General features: G+C 52.3%; 1 protein-coding gene across 3 annotated transcripts in view; it reads right to left on the bottom strand.

The window, feature by feature from the left end:
* Positions 1 to 19,068, bottom strand: part of SYNPO2 (synaptopodin 2) — a 158,121-nt gene that overhangs the window by 12,653 nt on the left and 126,400 nt on the right. For 2 of the 3 annotated variants that reach the window (XM_079152896.1, XM_079152897.1), the window contains 3 exons: positions 18,796 to 18,947; positions 13,460 to 14,010; positions 8,905 to 11,090 (listed from right to left, as the gene is read on the bottom strand). In XM_079152896.1, coding sequence (XP_079009022.1) covers positions 8,905 to 11,090; positions 13,460 to 14,010; positions 18,796 to 18,947 — 2,889 coding nt within the window. The remainder of the gene's footprint in view (positions 1 to 8,904; positions 11,091 to 13,459; positions 14,011 to 18,795; positions 18,948 to 19,068) is intronic. The other variant, XM_079152898.1, reaches the window with a different exon arrangement.

Raw genomic sequence — 19,068 nt, 5'->3', positions numbered from 1 at the left:
TCCCAACACTACAAATGCATCGACCAATTTACAGAGACCTTGTGGATTATCTGCAAACACCACATCAATATCACTCCTCTTGACCATTCTGGACCTGCGGTTTTAGTCTCAGGAGAAAGACAGCTTCCAGAGGTAACCAGATGTCTGGGCCTCCTGGATGCATGTTTGAGAGCAGAAAGCAGAGATCCTGCTGGGGATCCACCGAGAGCTGCTTTGCTGCCCCAGGCTGCTCGATCCTGAGAGATCACTGGGTGCTCTAACAGTGCCCACTCCCCTTGTTAATGGCTGTTCCCCCAGTTTTGTCCTTATTTGTTCATTCTTTTTTTTTTTACAAGTAAAATAACTCACAAAATTTATTTTAAGTGTGCCTAAGGTATGGGAGCATCAGGGTCCTCATTCTTGATCTCACCTCTGTCAGAATTGTTAAGGGAAAGGCAGGTAAGTCCTTTAAAGACACTAGCAGACCAGTGACCAGTGACTCATGCACCAGTGACCAGGGCTCCCCTTGCTCTCTCCTGTGGACGCCAGCCTTCTCTTGCTTTTCTCTGATGCTGATGAAGGGCCAGCCTGTCTCGGTTGCTGGATTTGTGGACACATCACCATCTCTTTTGCTTCTGAAGTGAACTCTAGGCTGCAGGTGTGAACACCGGGAACCCTAAGAGCTGCCGCAGGTGGCCCCGATCCCGCAGCACCCGCAGCCCGTCCCTGGAGCTGGCTTTCCCCGTGGTGCGCTTGAACTTGCTTTTACTTGTGGAAATTTCATAGTCATACTTACTTTTGTTTTAAAAAGTTAATTAGCATTCAAAGTGCTTCAAAATTTTCCTTTAGCTTAGATCCCATGGTAAGGATGTTTTTATTCTGCCAAGAGATTTAAGTTAGTTACGAGTAAGAACATTTTTGATGGTGATAACAGACTCCAGGCTCCCACGGCCAGGAGGAGACCTGGCCCCCAGAGAAAAGCAAAACCGACGGAACTTGCAACAGTCCTGTGTCCAGGTGACTAGAGCATGCCGTTCTGGTCCTAGAGGTAGTTAGGCTCAGCGTCAGCTAAAGCACAACTCCAGCCCCTCCACTCTGCCAAACTCCTCCAGAGCGTGCTCAAGTACAGCAAGTGTGGACCGGCTGCCAGGAAGCGCCGCAGCAGCGAGAGCTGGCTGCCACCTCCCGGGCGTTTGCTGCAGAGCCCTGGGCCAGGCCCCCGCTGCAGCACCCAGACAGGACGCAGAGGGAAGCACAGGGCTGCCTACAGGCCTGGTGTCCCTGCTGCCAGCAGGAAAACGGTGGGCCTTACAGAGCAAAGGTGACCAAGCATCCTGAGTGGTAGGAAAGGGCTGTTGGAAGAGCTGCCGAGCAGGCAGCAGGTCACCCACGCATTACAAACCCCACTAGCACTTCTGGGGCAGGCAGGGGCCCCGTGGTCCCTGAAACCAGAACACTGTGTGGAAACATGGAAGGCGACAGCTTGCCTGGGAGGAGCGGGAGCCCCGTGGTGGAGGTGCGGGGTCCAAGCGGGAGCCCTGACACACTGGCCTGTCCAAGGCAGGGGCGTGGCCCACAATGAGCTGCGATATTTCAGTGGGTGTTTCATAGCACAGATTTCAAGATCCACCAACTCACGCTGGGCTTGCCCAAAGAATTGTAATTAGCACCATCTGGCAAACTTGAGGGCACAGTGCAGGGGTCAGACCACCTTCACCAGGTCCCAGGGTGATTAAAAACAACCGGAAGAAAACCCTAAGCCCTCAACCTCACTTAATTTAGCACTGCAGTCACTTTGAGGATGGCCTGAGAACATTCCTTACGAGGCGTCTAAGATGTCCTGGGAGAAGAAGGAAGCAGGGCACAGAAGGGACCTGTTTAAAAAAAAAAAGTAACTAAAGTTCACAAAAGAAAAAACTAAACTGTATCAATGTAATTGTCTTTGAAATGAAGTTATTTTAGATTCAGACCAAACTTCCAGAATCTCAGCAGTTTTGATTTTTTTTTCTCAAGATCAGCCCTGACCTCTGCTTCTGACTCAGAAACATTCTAGAAGATTCTAGAAGTATCAGGAAACCCACAAAAGTCCCCTGGGCCTGAAAGGCAGCTGGAATGTCAGCTTCCTTGCCACATCGGTCACTGGGCTTCTGAGAACCGTCCTCGCCTCCTGCCCTATGAGCTGGGGGTTTGCCATTTCCATTTTTGGAGAGGATTGTATTCCTCAGGCAAGGGGATCGGTTACGCTGTGCAGGCCAGGTTGTTGACCCTTTGTCCTAGGGCGGAGCTGGTGGCAGGGATGGGGCGGCTGTGCGTGCCAACTGCTACAGATCCCAACACGGGGAAGCGGGTGGGATCTGGGCTGAAGCCGGTGCAGCTGCAGCAGCCCACCAGAACCTCGCTCAGGCTGCCAGCAGGCCCAATGAGAACGCTCCTAATGGCAAGCCTGCCTCCCGAGGGTTCTCATGCTGCCCAGCATGCCATTTTTGCCCTATCTGACCTTGGTACTTTGAATGGAACTTGGCACCTTTACAGTGGAATCTCAAAGCTGACATAAGTTAATTTTCTTTTCTTTTCTTTATGGTTTTTGTTGTCATGGGGATGGAACCCCAGGAAGCTGTATCACTGAACTATATCCTCAGCCCTTTGTATTTTAATTTTTATTTCAAGACAGGGACTCACTAGCCTGGAACTTGTGATCTTCCTGCCTCAGCCTCCAAGGCACTGAGATCACAGGCACGTGCTGCCATGCCCAGCAAATTTACTTCATAGAAACACTGGACCAGTTTTTTTTCATCCTGGTCTCATCTCAGGATGCCATACTACTAGAGTTGATGAGCGTGAAGCCACAGAGTGGAGAAGCAGGCTGAGGGCAGCCAACACAATGCCTCGCCAGAGCAGCAGGGAGGCTGCGTCTCCATTAGACTCCTGGGAGCAGAGTCCTGCTGTTGGCGAGAGCTTCTTCAGGCACTGCTTCTGCTGCTGCCTCCTAGTTGTGGCAGGTCCCTTAAACTGGAAGTCATACTAACAGAGAACAAAAAACAACTAGTTTAGTTGCTATTTTCCTCCTGGGAAGCTTTTGGAACAGCAGCTCTCTGGTGGGTGCACTGCAGGATGATATCTGCACCTAGTCTTGAGGATGTGCCCTGCAGCACCATGCACCTCGCGGCTGAGGCACTGAGGCCCAGAGTGGCTGGTCATTTGTTTCACATCTCCCAATCAGCAGGAGGCAGGCATGACCATGGGCAGGCCTGGCTGGGGGCAGGCCTGGCTGGGACAGGCCTGGCTGGCTCTGGAAGCAGCGCTGGCAGCACCAACACTCAGGATCCAGTTCACTGGTTCCTCTGGAAGTGTTTCAGAATAGCAATGAGACCCAGCTCAGGAAAAGAAAACAGTTGGGAAAACGTAGGTGTAAACACCCCCTTGCTTGAGTCTCTGGAGGAAAGAACTCCAGGGAACCTGGGGGCTCTGCTGCCTGGCAGGCCCAGTGCAGCTGCTGGTTGCAGGGCAGCTCCCAGATCCCAGGGCAACTGTGGATAGGGTATATCTTGAAGTGCTGGAAACTGATTTCCCCCTGGTGTTAATCTGTTTAGAATTGTCCTGTGGAAATGCCTCAGGTGAGGTTGGTTTTGTAGTAGGCCAGGCTTGGTGCTGATTCACCACTCGGTAAGAAAGCCCCAGGGAAGCCCCTCCTGTGAAGTGCAGGAAGATCCCTGATTCAACCCCACATAAGAGAAAGGGAGAATCCGGGGGATTCACACAAAATCACTTGTTCTTACAAAGCATGTGACTTCCTGCTTAACCCGTGACCTTATGGGCAATCCCTTCCCAAGGTGACTGGACAAGGTCAGACCTTGGGCCTGTGCAGACAGGCTCTGAGCTGAGCTGGCCCAGGCCGCAGGAGTAGTTCTGCAGAACACGCGGGCATGCGGCCACGCACCCCAAGTGCACCCTGAGCACACTCCTGCAGCTTGGCCACGGCTGGACAAGCCTCCTGGCCCCGGAGCTTCAGATGTCACAGGGAAGTACCTCCCTTCAGTGGAAGCTGAGTAACGGCTGGTGGCAGGGCCCCTTCCTTCATGTCCTCTGGTCTTGACAGGGCACTCCCATCTGTATCTCTGAGGTGGGACTGAGGGTGGCCCTGTTCCGTAAGGCGCCTAGTCAAGAGCGTCTTTCCTGAAAGGTACTCAGCACTCAGCACTGAAGTTCTCCTTGGTTGGGGTTCCTTATCCTTGCAGCCTGTGTGAAGTGATCCACACATTTCCAGGCACGAGGTGGGTGCTTTATCTCCTCTCCCTCCCCACTTGGCCTGAGGCCCAGGTTGTTTGGAGGCACCAGCCTCCCTCCTCTGCACATCCTGACTTGCACCAGAACGCTCCATTCAGGGTTGTCCCGTGACCTTGAAGCGGGCAATTCCCCAATGAAGAGTACCCAAGACCCCTGAAGAAAGCCCCAGACCAAGCGCGCAGCACTGCTTTGTGCCTACCATGTGCCTTCCCAACTCAGGGCCTCTTACAGGGCCGGTGAGTTTTCCCAGGAACCTGCAGCCATTCTGTGGGGAGGGGGATGTGGGAGCTGTCACTGTGCACCCCCCAGGGGAGGAGTAGGGGCTGGGAGGCCCACAGCACCCCTGAATGTACCCCCACCAGGCACCAGGTGCTTCCCACAAAATGAAAATCTGAAAAATTTGATGCATCCATGAGGAAAAGAGGGCTTGAAGGACAGGGCCCGGAGAAGACCAGCTCCTCTCCTTGCCTCGAGGTGCGTCACTGGGGGATAAAGCCACAGTCTGAGAAGTACCCGACAGGGTCTGATTTATTTTTGATGTGCTGGGGTAAAACCCAGAGCTTCACATAGGCTGAGCAAGTGCTCTGCCACCACGCTGCCTCTCAGCCCGGACGTGGGGACTCTTCATTAAATTCCTCTTCCTTCAATTGCCTCTGAGAAGTTCCAAGATTTCCAAACGTCAAGCGCTACTTTGGTGTAAAAATAGACACACCGGCAGAAGCCCGAGTTCTTAAGACTTAAGAAACCGAGCCCCAGACAACACAACACTAGGAGGGATGGCTCTGCCTCAAGGCTGTTGGGGCTGGTGCTCGGGTGACTGGCGGCCTCTGCCTGCTGCGTGGGCCCTGTGGGGACTACCAGCCTGCTGCACCCGAGGCCACCAGGGAAGTCAGGAGTAGGGTCCCTGCTCTGCCTTTTCCCTGAACACTTGTTGACTCCATTGGCAGCTCTGAAGAGTTGCTGGAGTCCGTGTCCCCCAGAGTCCAGTGACATGGGGACATGACCCCAGTGAGGTCACTGTTTCTGGGAATGCAGTCTTGGATTTTGGCATTTACACGCTCTTCTCATGAACTTACAAACACATCTGAACGCAAGTCGGCTGCCTGGTTCTGGTGAGCGGCCGCAGGGAGTGCGCCACGCTTCCCTCAGGGGATTCAGTGTGTGGCCTCTCGGGACCACCCTTCCCAGATGCCTGACCTCAGACCCTCCTGCCTGGCTGGCGGAGACTCCACGGTGATTCAAACTCTCCCTTGGGAGGGGAGCACACAGGTTCTCCAGGATACAACTGAGAAACTGCAGGCAGCAGGGCCTTTGCGACCAGACCCCAGGGCAAACTTTCGGTCTTCTGTCCTCCAGGCCTCGGGCAGCACCTGTGACATGCCCGTTGGCAGTGGAGGACCCTCAGCCACAACAAGCAGGAAGGGCACCCCGTGTACACTCACCCACCCCCTAAGTGTGGGTCAGTGTTAGCGACGCTGCAGATCTGGGTCTTGCTCTCCAGCATCAGTCGGGTGGGGACTCACAGCCCCCGGGGAAGGCCATCAGCACAGACCAGAACAGCTGCAGGCCCGGGAACTACTCAACAGGACCGGGTTTCCCGTGCATAAAGTGGACAGCTTCTCATGAGGATCCAGGGGACAGTTTGTGCAAAACGAGAACTGGTAATGTGATCACTAAGGATTCTACTAGATTTCTTTGACATGACGCTTTCTATGCTCTGGAATGACCAAATGCACCTTTAAAAACAGTCCCAACATGCAGCTGTCAGTGGCTGGTCCAAAGCAGACACCGCCCCAGAGCACAGAGGTCCACTATCGAGTTACAAGAAACAAAACTGAACCTTCTAAGGCGAGGCGGCAACTCACCTAGACTCCCTGTGATCGGTTTGCCCTCCCCAGGATGGGGCAGCCACACAGCAGCTCTGTCCACGCAGCAGCCTCCTGGTCCCTTCCACAACCCACACAGCTGGAGGAGAGGCTGGCGTCTGCTAGGGACCCTCGCGGGAAGAGCCTTTGCTCCACCCTGCCCTTCAGTAAGTCGCCTGTGACTGGCACTGTACCTCCAAAGCCCACCAGGCCCCTGGAGCTCCTCAGGGCGGTGCTGTGGCCCCTAACATGATGCAGACGCCTACCAAGGACTACGGCTACTGTGCTGAGAAGGGGGCCTGAGCGCTCTGCCTGGACACCAAGCTAAGCAAGAGCCAGGACGAGGCCTCCCAGACCTCAGTCCCAGCCAACCAACCAACCACCCGCCACACCACAGAGAGCCGTGCAAGCTGCGGAGTGGCCCCTGGGGGCAGCTCGGCTGGCCTTCAGCCCTGCAACCACCAAGACCTGGCCACGCAGCCAGTGGGAGAAGAGGAAAAGGAAATCGCTCTCCCGCCCTCCCCTCCTCCCACATCCCTCAGCGAGAGGTCAAACTCTGCTGTGAGCATCATCCCCAGAATTTCCACATTTCTCCTACGAAGTCTGGTCCAAGACCTCCACTACCAGCTCCTGGTGGAAACAGCAGATGCTTCAGCTGCGTGCCTACAAGTCTCCTGGATGCTTTCTGGGAAGCCTGTCCCCAGAAGATGAGAACACAGGCATGTTAGTTGTCCTAAGTCATCAACTGCAAAGAGTAGCTCTGCAGACTGCCACCTGTCCAACAGGAAACAAGCCTAAAACACTTCTCACTCCTCTGCACCACAAGCCCTGGACAACCGGGAAGCCTGCCTTCCCAGGACACTTCTGAGCTGATCTCAAATGGACAGCCAGTGTGTTCCACATATTTCCTCTAACTTCAGCCATGCTTCAGAGGCTAGGTAAGCACTCAGTTATGAGAGTGATCTAGGTGAGCATGCAGGTAGGAGAGTGATCTAGGTGAGCATGCAGGTAGGAGAATAAGTTCCTTTCCTGCTATACCTACATTTTGCATTAGAAAACAATGCAAAAGACACAGTATCCAACAGAGAACAAGTGATATAAAGAGCTGTATTATATAAGGGGTAGATTGTTTTCCCCTTTATCCTACACTAATCTTCCTAATTGATTTCATGAAAAGGCAAATAAGAGGCCCCACTTCCTGTGGTTGTATTGCCACCAAAGATAATGGAAGATTTTACAGAAAACAAAACAAAAAACAGAAAAATCAGTCGCATTGTGGGCAGCTGGCTTAATTCTCTTCTTAGTGTATGTTTTAGAAATCCCTGAGGCTTGCAGTTTTATAATCTGTGGAGAAATTCAGATGCTATGGAAGAAATATCTGAGAAATGACTTAGGTCAGAATAACTCATACAAGGCAGATTTCTAAAAAATATGTGCAACGAACAGATAAAGAAGACAGTAATATTTTAATAGGACAGTGAAAACAGTGATTGACAGTGGCCACAGGAAAGGACAGGAGCACAGAGCTTTCAGAGGTGGTGGCGCGCGTGCCCGCAGGCCAGGCAGGCCTCTGCGAGAGGTCTCCCGAGCACGTCTCCGCTGGGTGGTGGCTCTCCGGAACTGAGTGCTGCGTGCTCTCCACACGACTCACGTGGGACAGTTTCCTGGATGGCCACCCTCAGACCCAGATGAGGAGAGCTCTTCAGGTCCACTCTCAGGGACACTGTCCACCTGGTGGCCAGGGGCTGAGACACTACGGCCATCCGTACTGACAAGGCAGGCTTGCCTGCACGACCCTGGTCCATCAGAGAAGGAAGAAGCAGAGGTGCCAGGACAGAGCTGCAAGCAGCTGCGGAGAAGCCCTTGCAGAGAGAATGGTGGCACAGAGGTCTGTGTGGCACTGGGTCTGACGCTGCACGGTGCCCCCACCCTGCCTGTACTGTAGGCAGGTCCTCCTGCTCACATTGGGACCTCAGGTCCCGCTGCCCGGCTCCGCAGGCACCTGCCCCTGCTTCCCACAGCTACTTCCTGCCCTGCACTCTGCCGCCTGCCTCAGCCCAGGAGAACCACCTGCGCCTTCACGGGCAACTGAAGAGGAATGTGCCCAGTCCTTAAGAAGCTGGGCAGGGAGGGGGCCATCTCCTCCTCACTCCAGGTCAGTCTTCTGAAGTGGTCACTACATGCAAGAACACCGGCAGGAGAGTCTGCACCATGAGTGTTCAGCGGCTTTCAGATCCTCTCCTCCCCACCGCCCTTCGGCCCTGGGTGCTCCAGCAACCCGCAGGGCACCTCCTCTGAGACGCCAGATTGGGTACGAGGTGGCCCACCAGAGCCCACCTGTCCTGGGCAGACTTCACTCCCTGGACACTAGCAACAGAGGTCAAGCTCGACTCAGAAGGGCAGTCTCAGCTAGCAGGTGTGGTGTGTCCTCCACCCCTGCACCTGCCCAGAGGCCGTGTCCTGAAATTGATAAGCTGATCGCTGTCTTTCTTGTGGCTAAAGCATAAATCCTAAGTATCCTGCTTCTTTCAAGTATTGGCACATGTCTACTCGGGGATTCGGATTTTTAAAGTGTGCAAAGAAGTATATCCTAAGTCAATCTGAGTTGGATTTCTGCCTCCTTGGACCCAGACTGGGAGGTGACCTATCTGAGACTAAGCGAGTGGAGGACCTGTTAGGCACTCTCGGGCTCAAGTAACACTGCAAACAACCCATTTCAAGCTAGCAGACAGTGGTGGTCACAAGGCTACTCTTCCACGACGGATGGTCTCCACACCTGCACAGCAACTCCGCTTTTCTTGGCCGAGAACTTGGGCCTTGGCGCCACAAAATAAGACGAGGAGGCCGGCTCCTGCCTAGGAGAGGCGGGGACAGCCACAGGCACTGGGGACGCGCTGGCTGGTGAGGCAGGCTCTGCAGAGCGGCAGGGCTGGGAGGTGTAGGCCGGCAGTGAGCACACCGAGGGAGCCTGAGCGGCCCTGGGGGAGCCCAAGGGGACCAGCTGGGGAGGCAGAGCCTGGTTCAGGACAGGGCCGGGGCTGGCCTTGACTGGTGGCTTCTGCGGGAGGCCATCCTTGGCACCTGGAGGCTGGAAGGTGAACAGGGCCGCATTGAGCTGATACGGCTGGTGCTTCATGACATCCAAGGCGTTGAGGGGCTTCTTGCCCTTTTTCTTGCCCACTCTCGAAGCCTGTGGGGCTGACGGCTGAGACTTGAGAGCAGCCAGCGGGTAGGAGGGGGAGTGGATGGGATTGTAGGCCACCGGAGGCGGCGCGCGGATGTTGGAGGAGTACTTCCAGCCGGCCGGGAGGGACGGCGTGGGCGACTGTGCGCGGGCCGCGTGGGCCTGCACGGTGTCGGCGTCCACCACGTACTTCTCCATTCTTGACTGCCTTTTGGCGAAGAGCTGGGCCCCCTTCCCGCTCATCCCAGGCAGCTCAGTGGACGGTCCCGCGGCACCAGTGTGGGCAGCACCACCCGCGGGTGCCGGTGCTGCTGGCTTCGGTGTGTAATTCTGACTGGCCACTGCTGCCTGTGGTCCTTTGAAGGGACCTGCCAGGTTCAGCGCGCTCGCGGGCCGGGCAGGGCCATAGGAGGGCTGGGCTATTTGGATGGAGGAGACGACGGTGCCCTGTGGCGGGTTGGACGCGGGGAAGGCCGGAGGTTGGGTCGGAGCCGCTCCTGGAGCCCAGACTGGAGAAACTGGGGTCACTGGCTGGGAGGAGGACTTGACCGCTGGCTTGGGGGCCACAGGAGGCGGGGTCTTCTGTTTAGCAGAGGAGCTCTGCATGAAATTGCAGGCCTCTGCTCCCAGGCTGAGGTAGTCCTCCTCGGGCCCAGAGTCGCCTCCAGTGCCCCGTTTGCCCTCTGCACTCTGAAGCAGGGACAGGAGTTCAGGGTTCGGGCTTACTTTGGGCTCTTTGAAGGTGAACATGGGCTTCGTGGTGCTTCTCCTCTTGGCTTCCTGAAGTATTCCCGTTCTCTTCGCGGGCACTGCGATCCTCTCATCCCGGGAAGCTATTCGCTCAGAAGAGTCGTAAAAGGCAGGCTGGGTCCACGGGGCAGGCTGAGGCCAGGGAGGGGGCTGTGCCGGGCTGGCCACAGGACTTGACACCCCTCTGGAGAAAGTGTCCGGGGGAGGAGTGACCGCAGAGTAAGGTGGAGGTGCCGGGAAATCAGAGATGGGACTTGTCACGCTCCGGGTGGGAGAGAAGGGGGCTGCTGGTGGGTTCCCAGACCCCGGGAAGGGCTTGGCGGTTCTGTTCATGGGGGTCGTCCTCTGGGCCTCGACTGCCACGGAGACCCCAGTGAGGCCGTTCTGCTGGGGCGCGTGTCTAGGACCCTGGCCCAACTGGATGTAGCTCCGGCTCACGGAGCTCTGCACCCTCACGGACTCTTCTGCCTTGCTTTGATAGGAAGCCGTGGCTCTGAGGCCGTCTGTGTGGGCAGCCTCGGCTTCTCTCCCTGGCAGCCCACTGGCCCTCCCCTCCTCCTTCTGGGCTGTGATCTGATCCATTCTCTCCCTCCTCTTGGCAAACATAAGGGCTCCCTTGCCCGTGGTGTCCGGCAACATCTCCATCTTACCCCCGCTCTCTAGCTTCCTCTCAATGTCCACCAGTCCAGAGTCCCAGTCAAAGCTCACAGCCTGCCCACTGTGGTCAGTGTCAGACGGCAGGTCCTCGTCTGCCTCCGACTCACTGGTGTGGAGAAATGCGAGCTCACACGCGTGCTCCCTGCAGCCCTCCTCCTCCTCCTCCTCCTCCTCGCCTGCCTCCCTCTCGAGCTCTCCAGTGCCGTAGCTGACCAGGGTGTACTTTCTGGCCCTGCGCCGGCGCTTCTTAAACATCAGCACCCCCTTGGAGCTGGGGTTGGGGGCCTCCGTGAGCAGCAGAGCGATACTCTTGCATTTGGACTTAGCTTCTTTCACCTGCTTTTCCGACAGGCTCTCACTCCTCCTGAGCCCTAAGGAAAAAAAGAAGGATCATTTTGAGCCAAGGACTTCAAGGAACACATCACAGCAACCCAGAAACGACCCCCTGGGGCGTACACACAGGACCTCCTCCAAGGGATGCTGGACTTTGAAGGACTCCAACTCATTCCTCTCTCTCTTTCTTTTTCGGTGCCTCATGCATGTGGGGACACATGCTGAGCACCCTGAGCTACATCCCAGCCCTTGTTTCTTTTAAAATTGCTGCTCCTGTAATAGCAACCATGTATCTGACTGCAAGCCCTACTCCCTGTGTTCTGTGAATGTATTTCATGTGTGCTGAGTAGAGCATGTTTCATACCTCTGTTCTCTCCACCAGTCTTCCACTGGAGCAATAGAACATAGCTGGAAACTCCCAGCTACTGGGATGCAAATAGAATTTAAAAGAACACACTTAAGAATATAAGATTTTTGAAACACAAGATATACTTTGTACTTCCATATTTAAAAAATGAAATGTAAATATAAAACTTTTCAAGCATCTTAAAAAGGAGAGGATATGTCCTAAGAACATTTTAAATTTTCCTAAGTGATTTAATATAATGAATTAAGATATTTAGGTTTTATTCTTTGTCATCTTCTACTGTTTTTCTTTTTTACTTTGAAAACCACCCTGTCTTTTCAGTGACTTTTACTGAATTAATATAAATACCAAACTCTGAACTAACAATTGAAGGTACTGAATAATTAGTTATAAATCAGGATACTGGGTCACTGTGAAGACATGTAATAAACTCTAACTACAAAGCTTTCTCAACAAATTTATAGAATTTGCTATTTTGGAAATATAATACTGCTTAAATTGCAGTAGTATAAGGGTAAATCTTGGGGAAATTTTAAAATCATATGACTGAACTTTTAACTGATATAAGAATTGGTGCAGCAATTGGATCATTTAAAACAAGAGCTTGATAGTTATAAAATAACAAAAATTGATATTTAAGTCTTTCTTTTATAGTTACAAATGTGAACTGTCAAATAAATTTATTGTATTGGTTAATTATAATCATGTTTTTAAGGATAATGTATATGATACACAAGCATTTAATTTATCAAGATAGTTAAATGGATATTTCAGGGAAAAAATTAAGTATTTTATGATTGAAAATTAGCTCTTTTGTCACAAGAAAATCAGATCTCATGGTTACTTTTTGAAAATAAAATGTAATCAGAGGAAATCATTTTATAACCAAGTTATATTCACCAGTGATGAAATCTCGTACATAGAAAAGTTAAAAGTGTGGTCATTACTAACTGTGATTCCTTCCTCACTTAGGTTATACAACTTATTAAATGACAGTCACAGTTGCACAGTTGTCGCTCACATCACTGCCAAAGTATGTGGATGCTGTCTTGGTGCGGCCGCTTAGCATGCTATAAATGTGAAGACGGCACAGCGGCCTCAAGTATAAGCAAAGGACGGCACTTGCCAAGGAAGTACAAATGGTCATGCTAAAAATACGCTCCTGGAGGAGAACAATGCTCAAGAGCTCCCTGCGGTGGTGCGACACTCACACATGCAAGTGCCTCGGCCACCTCGCATCCTCAACCGAGATCCCAAAATTTGTAAAGGACACACACACGCACACACACACACGCACAGAGAGAGAGAGAGAGAGAGAGAGAGAGAGAGAGAGAGAGAGAGAGAGAGGGAGACGGAGAGGGAGAGGGAGAGAGAGGGAGAGGGAGAGGGGGAGGGGGAGGGAGAGGGGGAGAGGGAGCGCGCCTAGCACCTGACTCCTACTCAGTCCGCACTGCTTGAATGAAACAACGCCCCGCAGCCTCGGGCCCGCGCCTGTGGCCCGGACCCTCCACGCCTGCACCCGCCCTGAAGCCCGCGGGGTCTAGAAGGCGCAGGTCACGCCGCGCGGTCCAGCGCGACCTCGCCCAAGACGGGATCGTGTAACCGCTCGAGGGACACATGGCCTTGTCCGTCAAGCTCTTCTGCAGGCATCATCAAGCTGCAGGGCGCCTGCTTGGGGCAGAGCAGCCTTCAGCTCGGGAGTGCAGCCCACGTCTGAAAGGCAGCTCCGGCCGCACGCTGGCCGTTTCTGACACTGAACTCGGAGCCACATGCCTTCGAATACTCTGGTGCTGCCTCAACACCAAACCCTGCAGCCTTCCGAGGCAGACCCGACGGGCGTTGGCCACTGCGCCTTCTAAGCTCCTGCGCCCCCGGGTACACAAGCCCGGAAACACTGAGGTCTGCGCGGCCCGCCGACCCGCCCCCAGTCCGGGGCCGGGTCTGGTTTCTCGTCCGCTCTCCTGTGCGTTTCTGAGCTGCACCCGAAGGCCACCGAGAGAGAGGGCCACCCACACAGCGGGGCGGGAGCCGGGGACTTACGCGCGTGCCGCGCGCGGTGCCGGTGCGGGCGGCTGCGGTCGGGTCCCGGGCGCGGAGCGTCTGCCGGCGGCGGCGCGGCTCGGTCGGGGAGCGCGGTTTGGAGCCCCGGGGGCGGGGTCTGCGGCCACTGCCCGTCCCCCGGGGTGGGCGAGGGGGCCGGGGCGGGGACAGGGGAGGGGCCGGGGGGCGGAGTCTGCGGCCACTGCTGGTCCCCCGGGATGGGGATGGGATCTGGGGAGGGACTCCGGGAGGGGACCGGGGAGGGGCCGGGGGACTGAGCCTGCGGTCGCTGACCTTCCCCGACGCCCGGGGTCGGGGCCAGGGAGGGCGACTCTCCCGGGGGGCGGAGGCTCAGCCGCAGCTCCACCGTGCGCCCGCGGGCCGCCGCCCCTCCGTCTGCAGGTGCCAGGGCCGGGCTCTGCTCTCTACCCTGGGGCCTGGCGGCGGGAGGAATCTGCAGAGTGGTACTTTCCACGTGCCCCTCGAGTGTGAGTTGCTCACGGATTTTGTTCTCAGACTCAGAAAGCAAAGCCTCACTTGCTCCGGACGGTCTGCGTACAGAAAACATTCCCGACAGTTAGATCAGTGCGTCTCGCCTGGGGAAGAATTCCCTACGGTTGCGATGCCCAATGCACCCTAAGATGGGAACATTTTCTCCTGAATGTCAACTGCAACATTTGAAAACAGACGCTGGCAACATGTTGGTATCATCAGAGAGCTTCCAAATAAACTTTTATTTAAAACACAACAAAAATGCTTGCAAAATATTTTGAAATCTAAATACGTCCTAAATTCCCTAAATTCAGCTTTTATTTTTAAAAGCACAGGTGGGAGCTATATGAATGTACTTTATCTGAAATCGTCTGGGTATTCCCAAACAACCTTGTTTTGTTCCAAGGAGAGCAAGAATTTCAGTGTCTTACTGAGTAAGTTTTAGTCTAGGCATCATAGAGTCACATCGACAACAGGTCCAGCAGCTTCAGACCAAGCTTAAGTGGCTGGTGATGCAAGTGATCCTTTTAGAGACTGTGCTTTCTTGAAAGGAATGAAAGAGAAGCTGTTTTCTAAGCTCAGGGAATGTGTGTTTGGTAATCAGTGGACCCAGCCCAGAACTCTTGTGTAAAGAGAGAACACACTGCCACCGTCCTGAGTCACCAAGTATTTATAATCTGAGATGTATTCCCTTCCCCTGAGCTGGTCTCTTACAGCACTTTCCTTTTAGGATCTCTGAAGTCAAACTCCTCCACCTCTTAGCTCAGAGCCCAAAGCTGTTCTCTACAGCCCTTGGATTTTGACCTTACCAGTTCTCAGCTGGTTTCTCAAATTGGGTCTGTGAGGAGAAGCAACGACAGTCCAGGAGTTAAGCAGCCTCTTTCTGAACTCTAACTTTCTGGAACTCTTTCTAAACTTGAACTGCTTTTGGAAGGGAAGTGTGGTTCACAGGGCAGCTGCTGGAGATGCCGCATTCCTTACATTTGGAGGTTTTTCCAAGCAGCAGAGGAGCTGTGCCTGCCCCTCTTGGCCTCCCTCAGCATGCAGGCTGGCAGTGCAGGGCCATGGCCTGAAGGGGCTCCTGGCATTCTGCTAGTGACTTCCCTTAACGGGTGGCAGATTTTCAGTCCCGTTTCAAGCACTGACTCCAATTTTCCCTTGTGACCAAAATAAATAAACAAATAAGACAAAAGCAGTTTTATCTAAGTACGTAATCTGAAAATTTCATTCCCTGGTGTTATATAATTTTTTAAAAGTTATTTTTAAAAAGTGTTTTAAAAAACATTAAATTATGCCAGCGATGAAGAATATACACTATCAAATTGAATGCGAGGGGACCAAAAGCCAGAGAGTTCTAATTTAGGAAAGATTTGGGATGGAAGTAGTTTAAGTCACTCTGAATGATGTTAGCAATCAGCTATGGAGCTGAGAGGAAGTGGTTCCAATTCCCTCCAATCTGAGAGTCTGACACCAGGCCAGGGGCCAGATAGATATTAGCATCTCTTGATAGCTGAAGTAAGATGTGTATACATGAAGAAAAATCATAAAAGTTTGAGGGAGATAGGGAGAAGCTAAAATTCAAGCACTTATTTCTCTTCAGTCTACATAGGTATTCAATTTCACAATTTATGCAACATGGTTATATAATCGTTCAAAATATTCTATTGTCTTAATGAAATTTAAGATAATATAGATTTAGTGTTAAAGGAGTTTTTAAAATTAGTTCTCACCTGGCCATCTCTGGGCAAAAATATGCAAAAGGTCAAACACTTGTCTGCTAGGGATAGATGACAGATAGAGCAATCTGTAAGTGTAGGAATCAGAGCAATCTGTAAGTGTAGGAATCACTGCTCAGACACACAGAGGGGTGGTGATGGTGGTGGTGGTAGTGGTGGTGCTGGTGGTGATAATGGTAATGATAGTGTGGTGATGGTGGGGGTGATGGTGGTGATAATGGCAATGATGGTGGTGGTGATGGTGGGGGTGATGATGGTGATAATGGCAATGATGGTGGTGGTGATGGTGGTGATGGTAGTGGTGGTGCTGGTGGTGGTGGTAATGACAGTGGTAGTGATGATGGTGATGATGGTAGTGATTGTGGTGGTGGTGATGGTGGTGATAATGGTAGTGATGGTGATGATGGTGGTGATGGTGGTGATAATGTTAGTGATGGTGCTGGTGGTGAAGGTGGTGGTGCTGGTTGTGCTGGTGGTGGTGACGGTGGTGATAATGGTAGTGATGGTGGTGATGATAGTGGTGGTAATGGTGGTGGTGATAATGGTAGTGATGGTGGTGATGTTGTTGGTGGTGAAGGTGGTGGTGCTGGTTGTGCTGGTGGTGGTGATAATGGTAGTGATGGTGATGATGGTAGTGGTGGTAATGGTGGTGGTGATAATGGTAGTGATGGTGCTGGTGGTGAAGGTGGTGGTGCTGGTTGTGCTGGTGGTGGTGACGGTGGTGATAATGGTAGTGATGGTGGTGATGGTAGTGGTGGTAATGGTGGTGGTGGTGGTGATAATGGTAGTGATGGTGGTGATGTTGTTGTTGGTGGTGAAGGTGGTGGTGCTGGTTGTGCTGGTGGTGGTGATAATGGTAGTGATGGTGATGATGGTAGTGGTGGTAATGGTGGTGGTGGTGGTGATAATGGTAGTGATGGTGGTGATGGTAGTGGTGGTAATGGTGGTGGTGGTGGTGATAATGGTAGTGATGGTGGTGATGGTAGTGGTGGTAATGGTGGTGGTGGTGGTGATAATGGTAGTGATGGTGGTGATGTTGTTGGTGGTGGTGAAGGTGGTGGTGCTGGTTGTGCTGGTGGTGGTGACGGTGGTGATAATGGTAGTGATGGTGATGATGGTGGTGGTGGTGGTGGTGATAATGGTAGTGATGGTGGTGATGGTAGTGGTGGTAATGGTGGTGAAGGTGGTGATAATGGTAGTGATGGTGGTGATGTTGTTGGTGGTGGTGAAGGTGGTGGTGCTGGTTGTGCTGGTGGTGGTGATGGCGGTGATAATGGTAGTGATGGTGATGATGGTGGTGATGGTGGTGATGGTGGTGATAATGTTAGTGATGGTGCTGGTGGTGAAGGTGGTGGTGCTGGTTGTGCTGGTGGTGGTGACGGTGGTGATAATGGTAGTGATGGTGATGATGGTAGTGGTGGTAATGGTGGTGGTGGTGGTGATAATGGTAGTGATGGTGGTGATGGTAGTGGTGGTAATGGTGGTGATGGTGGTGATAATGGTAGTGATGGTGGTGATGTTGTTGGTGGTGGTGAAGGTGGTGGTGCTGGTTGTGCTGGTGGTGATGATGGCGGTGATAATGGTAGTGATGGTGGTGATGGTGGTGATGGTGGTGATAATGTTAGTGATGGTGCTGGTGGTGGTGCTGATGCTGGTGCTGGTGATAATGACAGTGGTAGTGATGACGGTGACTACCTCTGGGCTGATTTGGATGTGGGATTCCATTTTTTAATCCCAATTATTTATTTTATAGGAAGTCAAAATACTTTAGAGAAAAATAATAATAACCATGATTCCAGTTATGAAAAGTAGTAGTCTGCCTATGAAAGTAAACATGTACCACGAGCAGCTTTGAGCCACCAAGGACTTTCCAAGCAGTGGCCATCACAATCAGAACAGGAATTAGGGGACTTGCCCAGAGAGATTGGGCCCTGGAGGCAGCAAACACATTCAAAGGGGAATCGAGTGGGAAAGGTTGTTCCTCATTTTGAATAGGAGTGACAGAGATGGACGTCTCAGGGCACTGCCCAGGTTCAGATGTGGTAATGGCAAGCCCAGACAGCACTTGGTCATTCACGCTGAGTTCCTTCTACAAGTAAACGAAGCATTTTCAGTAAGTGTTATCCTGAGGCCTTGGACACAAAACTTGATGAGTAAATACTTAGGTGGAAAGTCCTAAGAATATGCTAGATTTCCTTCACTGTCACAGATTTTGACTGACGAGCCCATTTTTATTCAGAAATGCAACCGTACTGATTGACCATAGAGGGGGTGCTCTATGCTTCTGCAGAGTTAAGGCACACCCCAAAGCGCTTTGGCATCCTGTGATAGAGGTTCCCTGACATCTGCCAGAGGCTGTTCTGGGAAGCCAGGGTCCTTTCTGGATCCTCATAATGGAGGAGCCCGGCTTCAGTTGCAAAATCAGCACAGACTGTTCTGTGACTGCACCCTATAAAACTTGATGCTACAGTTTTTGACCTCAATGTTCTTTTATTTTAATGGTTAAAACTTTTCCTGTGCATTTTTAAGGAATAGTGGTATTTGGAGGGATCATATTTACAATCAACTCGCTCTGATAGCAAAAATCCTTATTTTAATCATCTGTTTGGGACCATACCCAAATATCGATTTTACTGGGTCCTGAAAAGCAGAGATCTGGTTGTTTTAAGTTTTCTTCTTGTTTTTCTGTGTCCTTATCCTAGGTATCCTATTTCTCTGAAATATTTTATAATTCAATGGTTCAAAACAAACATTTAAATTCATATGGGAATTATAATCAGAGTGATCCTGATGCATCAGAAAATCTGGACCTTGGAAAGAATGGTTAAGTTATGCTCAATATACTAAGCTTTCCAAGGAAGCAGTCTAAAATACCTCAGATTTTCAACAAAGTGCTTGAAACAAAAATTTTTCAAGTTAATCCTCAATTAATCAGGAAGCTTGGTTGAATGGAATTTCCCATTTTTCAAGCAGTGTGGCATTTCTGTTTAACAGTGCTGGCCTCCTAGAAAGCACCCAATTCCCTCTTCAGTCACAGGATATGCACGTAGACTTCAACCGTCCCCATCTAGCTTCAGGAGAAAACGCATATCCAACCAACAGGCGTACCTTTTGACAAGCATCTGCAGGGAGTCTGTGATGCTCTCCATGAGCTGGATGACCTCAGGGTAGGTGAGGTCCGCACAAGCGCTGCCATTGATGGACACCACCTCGTCCCCCTCACACAGCCCAGCCCCGGAGGCTTTGCTCTGACTTCGAATCTGGAGTGGAGAAAAAGACATCATCAGAACCACGTGGCCTGCGAGCATCATGCGACCAGCTCCGGGAGACAGGGCCACGTCTGCAGACTGGCCGCGGCCCTGCCAGCCCACCTGTGGGCGG

This window comes from Sciurus vulgaris, assembly GCF_902686455.1.
Source record: "Sciurus vulgaris genome assembly, chromosome: 9".
In the NCBI taxonomy this organism is placed as follows: Eukaryota; Metazoa; Chordata; class Mammalia; order Rodentia; family Sciuridae; genus Sciurus; species Sciurus vulgaris.
The sequence above is the reverse complement of the archived record's forward strand: the minus strand, read 5'-3'. Positions and strand labels throughout refer to the sequence as shown.